Source organism: Alligator sinensis, unplaced genomic scaffold (assembly GCF_000455745.1).
Source record: "Alligator sinensis unplaced genomic scaffold, ASM45574v1 scaffold1185_1, whole genome shotgun sequence".
Lineage (NCBI taxonomy): Eukaryota > Metazoa > Chordata > Crocodylia > Alligatoridae > Alligator > Alligator sinensis.
In genome coordinates this window covers 315,883-331,120 of record NW_005842900.1, presented here as the reverse complement: position 1 = coordinate 331,120, position 15,238 = coordinate 315,883, and the positions used below count along the sequence as shown (strand labels likewise).

General features: G+C 43.4%; 1 protein-coding gene across 2 annotated transcripts in view; it reads right to left on the bottom strand.

Moving 5' to 3' along the window:
* Positions 1-6,407: 6,407 nt before the first annotated feature.
* Positions 6,408-15,238, bottom strand: part of POMT2 (protein O-mannosyltransferase 2) — a 45,695-nt gene continuing 36,864 nt past the window's right edge. Inside the window, exons 19-22 of one of the 2 annotated variants that reach the window (XR_003091864.1) lie at positions 13,721-13,861; positions 12,358-12,472; positions 9,826-11,657; positions 6,408-6,910 (exon numbers count right to left, since the gene is read on the bottom strand). Coding sequence is in view for 1 of the 2 variants with exons in the window: in XM_006035965.3 (XP_006036027.1) it covers positions 11,552-11,657; positions 12,358-12,472; positions 13,721-13,861 (362 nt within the window). In the remaining variant the exon portion in view is untranslated. Of the gene's footprint in view, positions 6,911-6,990; positions 11,658-12,357; positions 12,473-13,720; positions 13,862-15,238 lie in introns of those variants that run through there. The other variant, XM_006035965.3, reaches the window with a different exon arrangement.

Genomic DNA, 15,238 nt, shown 5'->3' with positions numbered 1-15,238 from the left:
AGCAGCAGGGGTAGCAAAAAGTTGAGAGCAAAGCAGGTAGAAGCAGTCATCAGTGGCAGACTGCAGTGAATGATACTATCAGTTGGGCAAACACAATTAGAAATTTTCAATGTATATGCACCACTGGGGAGGAAGGGAAAGAATGTGCAAAGCTAGCAGTTTACATGGTTGAAGGGAGACCACGCATAATAGCGAGAGATTTCAATTGTATAATCAAAGTGGGCGACAGAACAGGGAAAGGAGGAAATGGAGCTTTAGACAGCTCATCCAGACTGTTAACAAATATAATAAGAGTCGCTAAGAGATGTGTGGGCAGGGGAGAAAGTTTTCACTAGAACAGACCCCAGCAGAAAGAAACAGTTAAGAATTTACTTTGTGTTTGTATCAAAAGAAATGGAGATAAGGAAGAAAAAAACCAGACGTGTTTTTTAGTGATCACCAGATGCTGAAGGTGGAAATGAGTCTTGGTAAGAGCCCCATGAGAGGGAAGGGACTGTGGAAGTTAAACATGTGGCTGTTACAAGATGAAGAGATGTGTCAAGCATACACCAGACAATATGAGGGGTGTGAACACCACAGAAATATTTCAGGAGTGCCAGACAACAGTGGATGATGGTAAAGAAGAGGACAGGAGAATTCTTCATGAAGAAAGGCTGAACATGTGCAGAGAAAAGAAAAAAGAGCCAAGACAGCTACAAAGAAAGATGCAGAAGCTGCTAAAGGAAGCTGAAGAAGGAAGACAAGTATGAGAAGAGCTAGAAGAAAGAAGGAAAAAGTTAGAAACCTAGTTCAAAAGAAAAAACGAGAGAAAATGTATTTAGCACAAGCACCTTGAGTGGGACAAAACAAAGGTAGTACTAATAATTTTCAGCCAGAGTGAAGGCAGCAAAAGGAGAACTTAAAGCAGTGAGGGAAGAAGGTGGTGCCTGTGTGAAAAAGCAGGAGGCAATGAGAAAATTTCACACCAAGCTATACCAGAAGGAAACAGGAAGAAGATGAAGGATTTCTTGGAAGAGATTGAAGAGAAAGTAGAGGAGGAAGAGGAAGCAACGTAGATAGAAGAAAAGAAACTTAAAGTAAGTGGAGGAGTGTTTAAAAGCCTTTAAGAGAGGGAAATCACAAGGACCAGATGGACTTTATGAGAAGTTTTGGGCAAGGGTAGGGAGGGATATAGTCTAAGTTTTGAGGAAAGTGTGGGAACAGGGGAGGCAGGGAAAGATTTTACAAGAAGCACTGTGATCTTACTCTTCAAGGAAGAGGAGAAGGAACTCCTGAAAAAACTGGAGACCGATTACGCTCCTTAATATGGGCAAAAGCCAAGATGCTGGCTTTGAGGATGAGAAAAAACTTCCAGAAGATAATATATGAAGACCAAGTATGCGCAGTACCAAGTAGAAGGATCTCCAAAATGATCCATGTGATCAGAGATGCACTGTCCCACATCCAAGACAGGAAAACAAACTCAATTATAGCAAACCTAGATGTAGAAAAAGCATATGCCAGAGTGGATCATGATTACATATTCAAGGTGCTAGGAAAAATGGGGTTCCCAGATAAATGTATATGTTGGATAAGGTTACCGTATAGAGAAGTGGAGAGTCAAAACCAAAGCACCTAAGTAGGACCTTTAAAATCTACACAGGGGTGAGACAAGGGTGCTCCCTGTCACCACTACCATTTGTGTGTGGCATGGAAGTATTAGCACAAAGAATAAGAAAAGACAAGGTCATAAGCAGAGTAAAGATACCAGGAGGGGGAGGTAAAATACATATTATACATTAGGGCTGTGTGAAACTTTGCCAGCTGTTTCATTTTGATGCTGCTTTGACTTGTTTTGAGCTCAAAACAGTGAAATCAAAATGAAACAAAGGGCTTCAAAACTGCCTCAAAACGAAACAAGACCAGTCAATACATTTTGAAAGTTTCAAAACATTTTGAATTTTGAAGCAGCCAGCCAGGTGGTGGGAGACAGGGGAGAGCCAGGGCTGCGCTCCCAGTGGCTCCACAGCCCCATGTGGCTCAGCCTGGCGGGGAGCGCAGCCTTGGCTCTCCCTGCTTCCCGCTGCTGGGCTGTGCTCCATGGGGCTGGTGGAGCCAATTGGAGCACAGCGCCAGCTCTGCTCGCCTCCCGCTGCCGGGCTGCGCTCCAAATCGGCTCCACCAGCCCAATGGAGCTCAGCCTGGTGGCAGAAGGCAGGCAGATCTGGTGCCTCCCACCACTGGGCTCAGTTCTACGGGGCTGAGTTCCCAGTCCCTCGCAGTGCTGGGGAACTCAGCCAGGCTGGAGGAAGTGCCTCTGCATCAATCTCCTTGAAACTTGGCAGGCTTCATGCCCTCAGAAGGGGCTGCCATCCCTGCAAGTTTCATCAGAATCAGGGAAGAAATGACAAAGTTATAGGCTGTTTCATGCTTCCTCATTATAGCCTATGGGTGAAACAGCAAAACCATTTTGACAAAACAGAACAGAACAGAACAGCACTTTCAAAATGAAACAAAACTCAAAACAAAACACTGTTCCGTCAAAATGTCGAAACAGAAGTCGAAGCAGAATGCTGCTGTTTTGCACAGCCCTACTACACATGGATGATATATAATGTAGTAGTTAGAGATAAATGGAGACGGTGCTAAAGCATACATCAGAGTACTGGGGAAGCAATGGGGGATAAAACAAATAGATCAGAAAGCAACAGAATGAGAGTGGGGAACTGGAGGGACTTGAAGAAGTTGAGCCTTCAAATAAGAGAGAGAAAAATCAGAGTGTTAAGGAACCCAATGAACTTTGAAAGGAAAGTTAACACAACGTGGGAAAAGTGAAAGCAAGGCTACAGCAAATACTTTGGTTCTAGTCCAGAAAAACACTGTCCTTTGCAGAAAAGTGGTGGCATTTAAGGCTCTACTACTGCTGATTATTCTATACAAGGGGATTGTATTCCCACCAACGTGGTGGCAAATAACAACAGTACAGAGGGAAATATGTACGTTCTTCTGGTATGCAAAGAGAAAGGTTGGCTAGAGCTGAACTGTACAAAGCAGGAGAGATGGAGGGATGGGGTCTGCCATACTTGGGAATCTATAGCTATGCAAAATATGTAACCATAATATACAAAGTGGTAACAAAGGGAGAGGGGAAAACAGAGCATATCACCCAATTTCACATACCTGCAATTTTAAGGAAATGGGAATTATAACAGACCTCTTTGAAGAGTCCATGATCATGGACTGATTCATTACAGCAGGATAGAAGGATTCATGCAGACATATCAAATAGGGAAGGTAGGGCTGAAGGTCCTAAAGGATAATAAGAAATTGATGAAAGCAGTAAGGGAGAGAGAGAGGATGGCACCAGTGGGAAACTTCACAGAAGGACAAGTGAAGAAGGTGTGGGGAGAGTGGTGGCATGTAAACAATTAACAGGCAAACATGCTGACCTGGCATGGATGGATGTAAGAAAAACCTTGCTGGTGAGAGAACTGCAACACAGGTGTGGCTTGACACACTCATCAAAGGTGCCCAAGGGAGAGATGAGGAGAAGAAGAAACAGTAGGATGTGTGTTTTGGGAAAATACATATGCAAAGGATATGGGAAAGAGTCTGCTGCTTTCTGAGTGTCACCAAAATTAACCCATCCTTAGCATGGGAGCTGGTACTATATGGCCTCATACCAAAGGGACCAGAAGAAACACTATTAAGGACTTTATTAGCACGAGTTAAAACTTGTTTATGGAACATAAGAAACCTCTGGGTATTAGTTGTCATCGAAAGAGTGCCTGAGGCTGGGGCTGCATGAACTGAAATATTACATTGATAAGGGACAAGCAAGAGCTTGCAGAGGCAGAGAAGAAGTGGAGGAAAGAAGACTGGACACACCTGTTTCACTAAACCGAGAGTCCAAATTGGAGGGGCGTACGTTTTACAGACATGCTCAGTGTGGGCTGCATTCAATGAACTTCAGAGTTGGTTTCCACTACTGAACAGCACCTTAATGATAGACAATATATTTAAGGAGGAGGTTTTCTTGTATGTGAACGTAAGATGAGGGGTCCCCCCGCCATGCTGACTGGGGAAAAAACTCATCTTATATTGGAGTAAATATGGTAACCAATATTCCTTGAATTTAGAATATTTATTGAAGGAAAAATGGGATGACTCTCTCTGAATATTACCAATGTTTTAATCTACGCTTCACTACATTCCACTGCAGTCTATCCATAAAATGAACTACCTTAATTTTTCTCCCACACTCCCTCAACTTAGTCATATACGTTAAGCCTTGGTTTGCTGAACAACTTCACTTAGATTCCCATGTTTTTGTTTTAATGAAGCACTTTGCTATTCTGAATACCTTGTCATTGCATCCTGCATTTTCATCTACAATCAAGGCCCAGTGATCCCATTTTTCCATCTGAGATGACCTTTCTCCAAATCCTGATATACAGTATCACAGATGGACTCAGGCAGACAAGGTTCCTTGGATGAATTTGATATCTTTTATTAGACCAACCCAAATAGTTGGAGAATAGTTATTAAGCAAGCTTTTGAGTTCAAAAACCCTTCGTCAGGCTAAGGAAGTTTCAGCAGTTGGTGTGTGCTCTTCCAACACGGCTACAACCTACACCCCTGCACAGATGGACTCAAGCATTAATGTTCACTGTCTTTAGGAACTGGCTGAACAGGAGAGAAGAAGAGGTTACTGACGATGCATTTACATTTTAGATGCTACAGGAATATAGTAAATTATACATCTGCCATATAATTTCTCACTGGTGTCCTCTATATTACCATCTCTTTTTTCAGGAAAGAGGACTTAGCTGGACGCTGTTCAAGTGAGCATTAACTTGCTTTCCCAAGTGATAGCACAATATCTGTAGACTTGTGCAAGAGACTCTTGATATAAGCTGATTAGTCCTCGTTACTATTAAAGCATGTGAGGCATTATCTTGTTCTTCCAGTCTTGGGGAACCCAGTTCTAATTTCCTGCAACTCCCATTAATTTTGTCTTGGGCCTGTCCCACAACAGGGGTTCCCATTTGCATTGATCTATGCATTGGTTTTGTTGTGGACAAATATCCACTGGGAATAGGATTGAGGGACTGGCCAAATATGAGTCCCTGATGGAACAGAAAAAATGCCTCCAGCCAGAGAATGCTCAGGTATCATAGGCAACCTACCAGGAGTCTGAGGGCTACACCTAATGAGCATGACAGTGTCACACCCAATTCTTATGAGCAAACTGAGTAGCTGTGATGTGGATTTTCTCACAGTAAGGTGGGTGAAAAACTGGCTTATGGGACACACCCAGAGAGTGGTGGTGGATGGGTCGGTTTCTCCCTGGAGGGATGTGGGCAGTGGTGTCCCGCAAGGCTCTGTCCTGGGACCAGTACTGTTTAATATCTTCATCAGCAATTTGGATGAAGGTGTTGAAAGCACCTTGTCCAAATTCACCAATGACACTAAACTATGGGGTATAGTAAACACATTGGAGGGCAGGGAGCAAATTCAGGCAGATTTGGATAGACTGGGAAAGTGGGTGGATCAGAATAGGATGCAATTTAACAAGGATAAATGCAAGGTGCTGCACCTGGGAAGAAAGAATCTCCAACACACCTATAGACTAGGGGGTACCATTCTGAGTAACACAACAGTGGAAAGAGATCTCAGAGTCCTGGTTGATGCAAAAATGAACACGAGTCACCAGTGCGAGGAGGTAATAAGCAAAGCTAACTGCATTCTTTCTTGCATTAGTAGGTGCATCACAAGCAGGTCTAGGGAAGTGATAATTCCCTCTACGCAGCATTGGTGAGGCCGCAGATGGAGTACTGCATCCAGTTTTGGGCACCACGCTTCAAGAGGGATGTGGATAACCTTGAGAGGGTTCAGAGGAGGGCTACTTGTATGGTTGAGGGTCTGCAGGTAAGACCCCATAGGGAGAGTGGTGGCATGTAGAGAGACTGAGGAACCTGAATCTCTTCAGCCTCCGCAAGAGAAGGCTGAGAGGCGATCTTGTGGCTGCCTACAAACTCATCCGGGGGGAATGGGGGGGTGTCAGCAGGGATAGGGGACACTGTTTACCAGAGCATCCCTTGGGGTTACCAGAGAAATAATGGCCACAAACTGAAGGAGAATAGATTTAGATTGGACATAAGGAAGAAATTCGTTATGGTGAGGGATGCCAAAATATGGAATGGGCTTCCAAGGGAGGTGGTGCTTTCCCCTAACTTTGGAGGTGTTCAAGAAGAGATTAGACAGGCATCTGGCTGGGGTTACTTAACCCCAGCTCTCTTTCCTGCCTGAAGCAGGGGTTCAGACCCGATGATCTACCAGGTCCCCTCTGACCCTAGAAATCTATTAAATCTATGACATCACAGGCAGCAGAAGGCCAGGGCTAACAGGACTTAGCCCCACCAAAATTTTTGCGGCAGCTGGCAACAGCAGCAGCACCACAGGGCCGCAGTCCCACAGTGCCCAGTGCTGCTCGGCATGAAACTGCTCCTCTGCCACCACATACAGCACCAGCATGTGCCAGCCCCACAATGGTCCTGCAGGAAGGAGGAGTGGCAGGTCAAGTGGGGCTCAGCCCTCGTAAATAATATTTTCCCTCACCGCTTATGCATAACATCTCAGACCCATTCTAGCTGCCTTCCACCGTAACATGGAAAGACAGTAAATGAAGACTATCAACATCAGCAGTCAATACTTCGTCTTCATCAAAATGCATCCACTCTGCCTCCATGGACAAAATACTGGGAAGCAATGTCTCCTTGAACTTGCACTGAAGCAGATGGCCCTTCTATGTTAAAAGTTGAAGCTGGCTGTGAGCTGTATTTTGTAGAACATGATCATTACATTTAGGTCATCATTGATATAGGTGTATCTCATTCTCCAATGGATCTCTTGGAAGTTCAGATTGCTGCTGTTTGTGTGGTTGGGAGAGGAGGAAAGAAATCAAAATTCAGAAATGAAGTGAACAAGATCTTTGAAAGAAGAGCTATTTATTACAAAACTGAAGTCCATATTTTAGCTCTATTTTTCATTAGTTCCTTTACAAAATTAATTCCTGGTTTAAGTGGACACTCCCTCATTCATTTAGTACAGCACACACTTAGCAACCCTCACTGCTCTGCAACAGAAAAGAATTAGGAGAGTCAAATACACACACACACACACAGAGTTAATATTAGCAGCATTAGTAAGAAAGGTTCATACTACAGAAGGATGTTACAAAAGTACACATATCATCTTTGTACCTCTAAACTTCTACTCAGTTCTGCATAAAATCAGAGCCCAACCTATTCCTTTAATGTAACATAAACCTGCCTGCCTCCCTATATTTTAAGACCTAACACACACTAAATGGCAGTAGCGGTTCCAGCATCAATGTCTCTCCTCTCTCTCTCAGGCATCACTTGCGATTGTCAACAGCCCATGGCTCCCAAACATAACCGTATGAAGCATATTCAAGAAATGAAGAAACTCAGGGTCAAACATGCTGCCCGGCACTAAGTTCTCCACAGGAGACGGAACCAACTGAGTCCTTGTTTCCTGATTTTCAAGGCTCCCAGAAGGGGCTGGGCATGCTGTGGAAGCAGTATGCTTGTCTCTTATCTCTTCCACACCAGGCAGAAAGAATGAACTTCCTGAAACTTTAACACTCTTCATCTCCCAAACTCCCCCCAACATGACACACCTCTGGTCAATTAAATATTGGACACACTCTGAAGGAGGAAGTTCTATGCAGATCTTCCAGTTGGTGGAGATACAAGTCTATCATAGATTACATGCTCAGGACTTCAGCATGGACATTAGAGGAGAAAAGGAGTGTTCTAGCAGTACCCATAACTTGTTCATGTATATGCTGCTGGTTATTGCATCCAGAGACTGAGCCACTAGACTCCACAATATTTCTGAGCTATAAATAGACATAGTTAAGAAGAATAAATATGAACCCATCTGTTAGCTTCTCTGAAATACTTTGGACAAGAGTCCCAAAGGCCTAGACAAGAAAGACAGTCTCTTCTATGTGAAGATACAAGTTTCACCCTTTGAACTCTGATAATGCTCTTAAAAATCCATTTTTACAGACTTCCAAGAGAAGGAGTGCTGCCTTTGCCAAGAGTGTCTGTGACAGGCATTCATTCTCTCAGGAGAATGTAAAGTGGGCGTGGCAGTCCAGCCCATGCTGGGGGCAGGCTTAGCTTAATGACTGAAGCAGCAGTATAGAAAGGAGTCCAGTACTGCAGAAAGTGAAGAGAATGGGAAGGGATATAAAAAGCTGGATCCTATTCATTCATTCATTTTGTGCATCAATATAAATTCAAGTTAAGACTTCAAAAAAAAACAAAACAACCAACCTGCTGTGGACCAGACTGATCCTGGCTTCCCTATTAGTGCATCTCTGGACTGGGCTAGTGATCAGCACTGTGTCATGTACCTATTAGTTACTCTCTTGAGTGTGAGCTTTCCATGGGAAAAAAGCTGTCCCTGAAAAGGTGATTTCATTCAAATACTTATCAAGACTGTAGCCCTATCCCACAAAGATGAGTACCTGGATTAATTCCACAGAGCCAGGAACTCTTGCAGGGGGAGACATGCATACACAGCAGTGAATTCCAACAGAAACCTCAGGTGGATGGGTGGAATGCCTAAGCTATGTTGAATGTGTTTAATGTGAGCCTTTCTACATATCTTCCAAAGACAGAAGAGGCACAAGCACAAGTTTATGATGCAAAGAACAGGAAAGAACAGGAACAGGAATTTCAAAGCCTGCAGATTTCAACAACAGAGCCCAGCCTGGCAAACTCTGAAGAGAACAGTTACTCCAGACAGCAGCATATGCAGCCTGAGAAACCAATAAGAACTAGGCTTCCACATGACTGGGTAAAGAGTCCTCAAGATGAGTCTGAATTTATTCCAGAGACGGGAGTCCTAGAACAAAGTAGTGTCCATCAAGGCATTTCAGCCCAGACCCCAAAAAGAAAGCTTAGAGATGGTCTTTGAGAGACTTCCAGTCAAAATGGAAGCACTACAGTCACAGCTGCCTCTAGCAGCACTGTACACCCTGCTTCACATCCTGCACAGCTCTGGGAGGAATGTCTATGTTGACTGCAAGAGGAAGACAAATCACTCCATTTTGCAGGTCCCATGCTTGCTTTAGGCTCAGCAATGGCCTCAGTTTTCCAACAGACAAATATTTAGAGTCAGATCCTCTGCTGAGGTAAATCAGCATTTTTCTATTGAAGACAATCAAGTTCCTTCAGTTTACATTTGACCTGCCAGCCCAGAGGCTGCTTCCTAGACTTACACCCATTGAAAGGTTGGATGCTGCAGGGAACCTTTGTATTTGTATATAGTCCCTTTAAGATCCTAGCTCAAAGGGTAAAAGAATCCAGTGTGGGGCTGAGTGACACTATAAGATATGTAGATTTTTTTCAGAGCATAGTTCATGCTGCACGGAGTACAAAAGGGCCAAGAAGTGACTTAACTTTTGTGCCGGAGTTAGATTCCCAGTGCAAGCCATGCAAACTGCTGGCATCAAAAACAAATAGTCCCTTGTCTATATTGAATCTGGAGCATAGAAGCTAGCAGGGAAAATAAGTTAGGCACAGTTTTTTGCTATCAAACAATCCCAAGCTGAGCCATAACTCCAAGAAAATCTCTCACTGCTGCAAGAGAAACAGAAGTCATTATCAAGGAACAAAGCAGGACCAATTTTTCACTATTCCTGAAGTTTTACCCCTCCACATCTGCTGGAGTAACAAAGATTCCTAAAACATCGTCTAGCTAAAATGTGTAAACTACCTTTGGGACTTTATCTATAAAGATACCCACCATTCCTTGTTTCTCAATAGCCAGGTGCTAGTTTGCTGCCATCGGTGTCTAAATCAACACTAAGTCATCACTGCTGGGAGTGCCTCGCATCAATCCCCTCCTTCCATGAGCCCTTGAAGGCACTGCAGACCCTATAGCAATGGGATCCCCCCAGAAAAAATACATATTCACAATATCAGAAATGCCATCACTAAAGGTGTAAGATGCCCCATCATGTTACCACAAATGCAGCAATGCAACACCTGCCTATCATATTGCCACAAGCTGACAATCCACAGCTGTTCTTTTAGCTCCCATCAGAACCTGGGGAACCTTTCAACCCTCTCCTTTGTCCTTTCCTACACATCACTTTTATGCAGCCCTGCTTTGGCCAGAGGGCAGCACTTCCTACCACTGCAAATAAAAAGGGATCAATAAACCCAATATCTAATTAATGTAATGACCCCCTACCAGGAATTATCAGCAAGGGGTTAACTCAAAAAACATCAATTCTATATCAGTGGAGCTGGTAGCAGTAGTAGGCTCTTACCTTTCTTTGTAAGTCAACCTCTAGAGGGGGATGTGACACTCTAAGCTATCCTGTTACAATAGCAAGCAACTGCTTAGCAGAACACTTCTTCATTTCCTTTGTTAAAGGGAAATGACAGCAAGTCTGAACTGAGCCTCAGCCTAGTATGCAGCACAACATCTAGCCAGCTTTGCAGATACCACATTCATTAAGATGATGCCTTTGCCTCTCCGCTTAAAGCACAGTTGCAAACAGTGAAGCTGCTGGGATCAAAGGACAAATGTGAGCTGCTGGCAAGGTTTCTAGCTTATCATTCAGTCTCAAAGGGACAGGTCCTTACATCATAGAACCCAGGGCAGGAAATAAAAAACATGCTGTTTCCACTGTAATTATCTTTGGAGCTTCTAAGCAACTTGAGCCTGATTTGTAAAGTGCTGAGGTAGAACAGTCTGGCTTGTAGCAGAGGCTTTCCAGGTAACTACCCAGCTACTACAATCAATGGTTACAGGGGTCCAGAAAGAAAAGTAATATCATGGGATAAGCAATCTTTACCTCCTCTGTCTGTAAAATGGCCTGGGGAATAGACAAGGCACAATGGCTGACACTTTGATCTGATGCTGAACCTGCCAGGCACAGTGAAATGGAAAGCGCCAGGGCAAAGTGATATTCAGATATTTGCTGATATTTACATAAACCTTTTAAAAAAAATCCACTGTTATAATGTTAAAAATGAAAAGATCTTTAGTGTGTCTGGGCATTGTGCATTCTAGAGTCAGTTCTTTCCTGCACTCAAGTGATTCTCATGAGCAACGACAGACAGACACATATACGTACAACCTCTAGCATATACAAATACAAGAATCTTTCAACTCACTCTGATGCAACTGCAGGACAGGACACAGTTGTTTGAACGTAAAGAGTTCTGCATTGCCCAAATGACCCAGGTTTTAAAGCAGCAGATGTTCCAAAGAAACAGAACATACAGAATTAGTGGCTTGAGTCTTATTCAGAGCACCCTGTTTGTGATATCCCAACCCTGCCAAGACAATCTGTGCAAACCAACACTGACACATTGGGTCACTGAGGGAAGCAGGTTCCTCCAAGTTCTCCAGAGTGGACATTTTGCAGCCACTTGCCTCTAAGTGTCCCTGAATCAGCGTAACATTTAGCAATTCTTGCATTTTTTATTCCCTTGTTCCAGGTTGCTTCTTGATGGGTCTAGAATTCCCATGATTCCAACCACCTCAGCCCTGCCATTGAGCTGTTGGGATCTGAGGCCATGGGTCCTACCATCCCATAGGACAATGGATGGAAGAGGTAGAAGCTGTGAAAAGAACCCAGACAAATCTGTCAGTCTGATTAAGTGCAAAATGTTCAGTCCTAGGTGACAGCAATAGCTGAGTCTGAATAAAGGACAAACAGGTGCTTTCAAACGGGGCTGCTCTAAACTCCACTTAGGATCCTCTCACTGTTTCTCAGCAAGATTAGTACACACAGGTGTATAACTTAAAACTAACACACCTCTTTCTTGGGAAAAACAATTCAGGAGCAGGGCAGGGTAATGAAACTTACAGAAACATTTATTTAACCTACATTTAAAGTACAGCATACAGTCTGGCACCATTTGGGGTGGTGACCAGAGTGTGCATCTACTAAACTGAGAGGATAAAGCAGAGGTGGGCAAAATGCGGCCCCCCAAGACATTCTATCTGGCCTGCAGGGCCCCTAAAAAATTTCGAAAATTAATATTTATCTGCCCCTGGCTGCCTGTCATGCGGCCCTCGATGGCTTGCCAAAACTCAGTAAGTGGCCCTTCGCCCAAAATAATTGCCCACCCCCGAGATAAAGGGAGACTACCTTGATACAAGGGTGTGGATCCATCAAGCTCTAGGGTTAAAGAAAGAGACTCTCTATTATGAATTCACAGAAGGGATGAGAGGCTAAATGATTAAAATGACACTACGCCAAGTAGCCAAAGGTTCCTCTGAGACAATGGCTGCTTTATATGCAGAACTGGCTCTCACCTGTAGACAATGAGCAGCACCAGTGTCAGCACCCCACATGTATACACCCTCCGAGCCATGGTGCTGGACAGTAAGTGCCCAGTGCAGAATTTCAGTAGTGTATCCCAAGTAATTCCTAGGAGAAGGAAAAAAACCTCAAAACTCATAGGTAGAGGCATTATACAGAAAGCCAGGGAACAGACATGTAGGCAGAGAGAGTTGCATGCAGGCACTGAAAAATCATGCTTGCTATATTCAGTCATGATACAATACTAATAAAGAGCTAATAAGATCAAAGGACAAATCTATTCTTAAAGACAAATATCTCGTAAACCCTCAGCATTAGATGTGCAGGTTTTTCTCCCCTGGTTTTCCTAATCTTTTCATTGGAATAAATGTGTTATATTAGTCCTGACAGGTAGTGGTAGAAAAGCTCAAAATTACATAAATCCAAATTACCATCTTTTTTCTTCTCTCCTCCATTTCAAGTGCAACATGATTTTAGTAGCTGAAGGCTCATGTACTACGAGGTAAGAGATTAATGCTTTATAACATTTGAGAACAAGAGTTTTCAGTTTACAAAGGCATTAAGCTTTATTCTTTAGCAATTCTCAAGACTCTGGCTGCCAAAATCATGTTGGAAGTAAACTGGAATTAACAGTAGTATTTAGCATATATTTTATGGTAATACTTAGGGAAGCACAGAAGATGTCAAGTCCCCACTGTACTAAGTGCTGTACAGACACAGAGTAAGAGACAGTCCAACCCTGAAGAGCCCAGAGTCTAAACAGACAACACAGACAAAGTGTAGGTGAAAGAGTCAAGAAGTGAAATGACTTGCCCAAGGTCACACAAGAGGACAATGTAACACACGGAACAGAAGACATCTCCAAAATCCCAGTCAAATTTTCTATTGACTAGCTAACAAAGCCTCTCCAAGGGCAAATCAAGATGCCTAGGGGTTTAAATTTCAACATGAGAGACGTAAGTTAGATATTAGGAAGAACCTTCGAATGACAAGGAACAGATGACTGTGACAGATTCCCTACAGAAATTGTAGGATCTCCATCACTGTTAGTTTAAGTGCAGGTTAGACAATTTTTCTTCTCAGGTGTTTTAGATGGGGATGATCCTGCCGTGAGCAGTGTTGGACTAGACCTCCTACAGTCCCTTCTAGCCTTACTTTTATATAACACCAACATAATGACACAACCATAAGGTACAATGTTGCAGGCTGCTAGGGTAAAAAACCACTTTGAACCAGTCAATATTTTAATAATTTTTAAACCAGTTATTTGAAAGGGGAAAAAATTAATCTCTTTGAGCTATGTCACTTTAAAAAAATCTCTGACTGAACTTCTCTTCCTTTCCTGGCAGTACTTACCTGTCAACATGCTGGAGAAAAGCATTGCAGGAAAGTAATGATGAAAGTAAAGGACTCTGCCCATCATGTAGAAAGGGAGGTAATGAAGGAGCCAACCCAGCATAATCTGCCCTCCACCTCGCAATAAGACTTGGAAGAGCTCTGGAACACAAACACACACAGACATCCTTCACTAGAGGAACTTCACAATTACAGTTCTACTTTGCATACTCTGTGTCTTCTAACAGTCAGAATATGAACAGTGCTAGGAGCGGCAAGAACAATCTAAGCAAAAGGCTGTCTTCTTGCTTGGCATCAGTTCCAAGGCTCTCCACACCTTCCCACCTGGAATACCCATGCAAAATCTTAAAACACCACCAATTCTCTGACGCATAAAGCTCATAGTCTTGAAGGATATATTGGGGACCTTAGAAGACCTGCTCATAGATCTGGCTGGTCTATCAACCTGCAGATCAGTAAGGAACAAGTCTGCAGTGGCTCAGGACATCAGTCTAGATCAATGGTGCCCAACTCATCTGGCCCCATGGGACAGATGAGTGAAACAAGGTCAGTCTACAGCCCCAATCCAGTGCATAGGGTTAGTCTGCGAGCCCAATCTGGCATGCAGAGCCACACCATCTCACCCACAGGGCTTTCCATGGGTTCAGAAATTTGGTGGCGAGACAAGTGGTAGATATATCTTCATCACCCCTGGCCTATATGAAACTTCACTCTCCAATCTCTCTTACATACAATCTGCCAGGCCCACAATAGGTGAGCTTGGCACTCTGCTACGAAGGAAGCAGAACAAACAACAGAACATCATTGCACCACCTTGGCTGACAGTGGGAGAGACCATAGATACCAACTTGCCCTGGCACATTTCCTGAACCCTACATGTGAAAATCGATTTTCAGTATCAATAGTAGTAATACTCAAATACAAGTGACAGTCATTGTTAATATGCTTAACATCAGCTTCATCAAGCCACTGCCTAAATGGGACTGTGGTCTGGTGTTTAGAACACAGGAAAGGGATTAGAAGACCTAAATTTGGTTTCCAATAAACTCACTGTGCGACCTTAGTTAAAATAATTTTGAGTCTGGATCCCTTTCCCCTGAACCTTTTCTATAGGCAAACCTTGGCTTATGTCACCAAGCTGCTGTAAGACTTGATCTCTAAGGCTCTGTGAAGGGCTCTGCAACCTACACAGAGAAGGCAGCAGGGAAGACAAAGAGCTATTAATATCCACTTACTAGTTTTGATTCTATCAGCTCCCTACTGGGCACCAGCTAGTGTGCTTCATTTTAACAGGGATGCATAATATTAAATACAGCATGTGTCACAGAATCATAAAGCGAGATGGATTCAATTGAACCATCTCCCCTGGGTCAAATTGATCCCTTTCCCTTGCAGCCAATATAGGATTGCTCCCTACAATGTTTTTGCTACACTGCTGTACAGTTCATTTTCAAATTACTTGAAGGATGGAGTTTCTAACACTTCCCTAGGGAGACTGTTCTGTAGTCTCCTGTATCT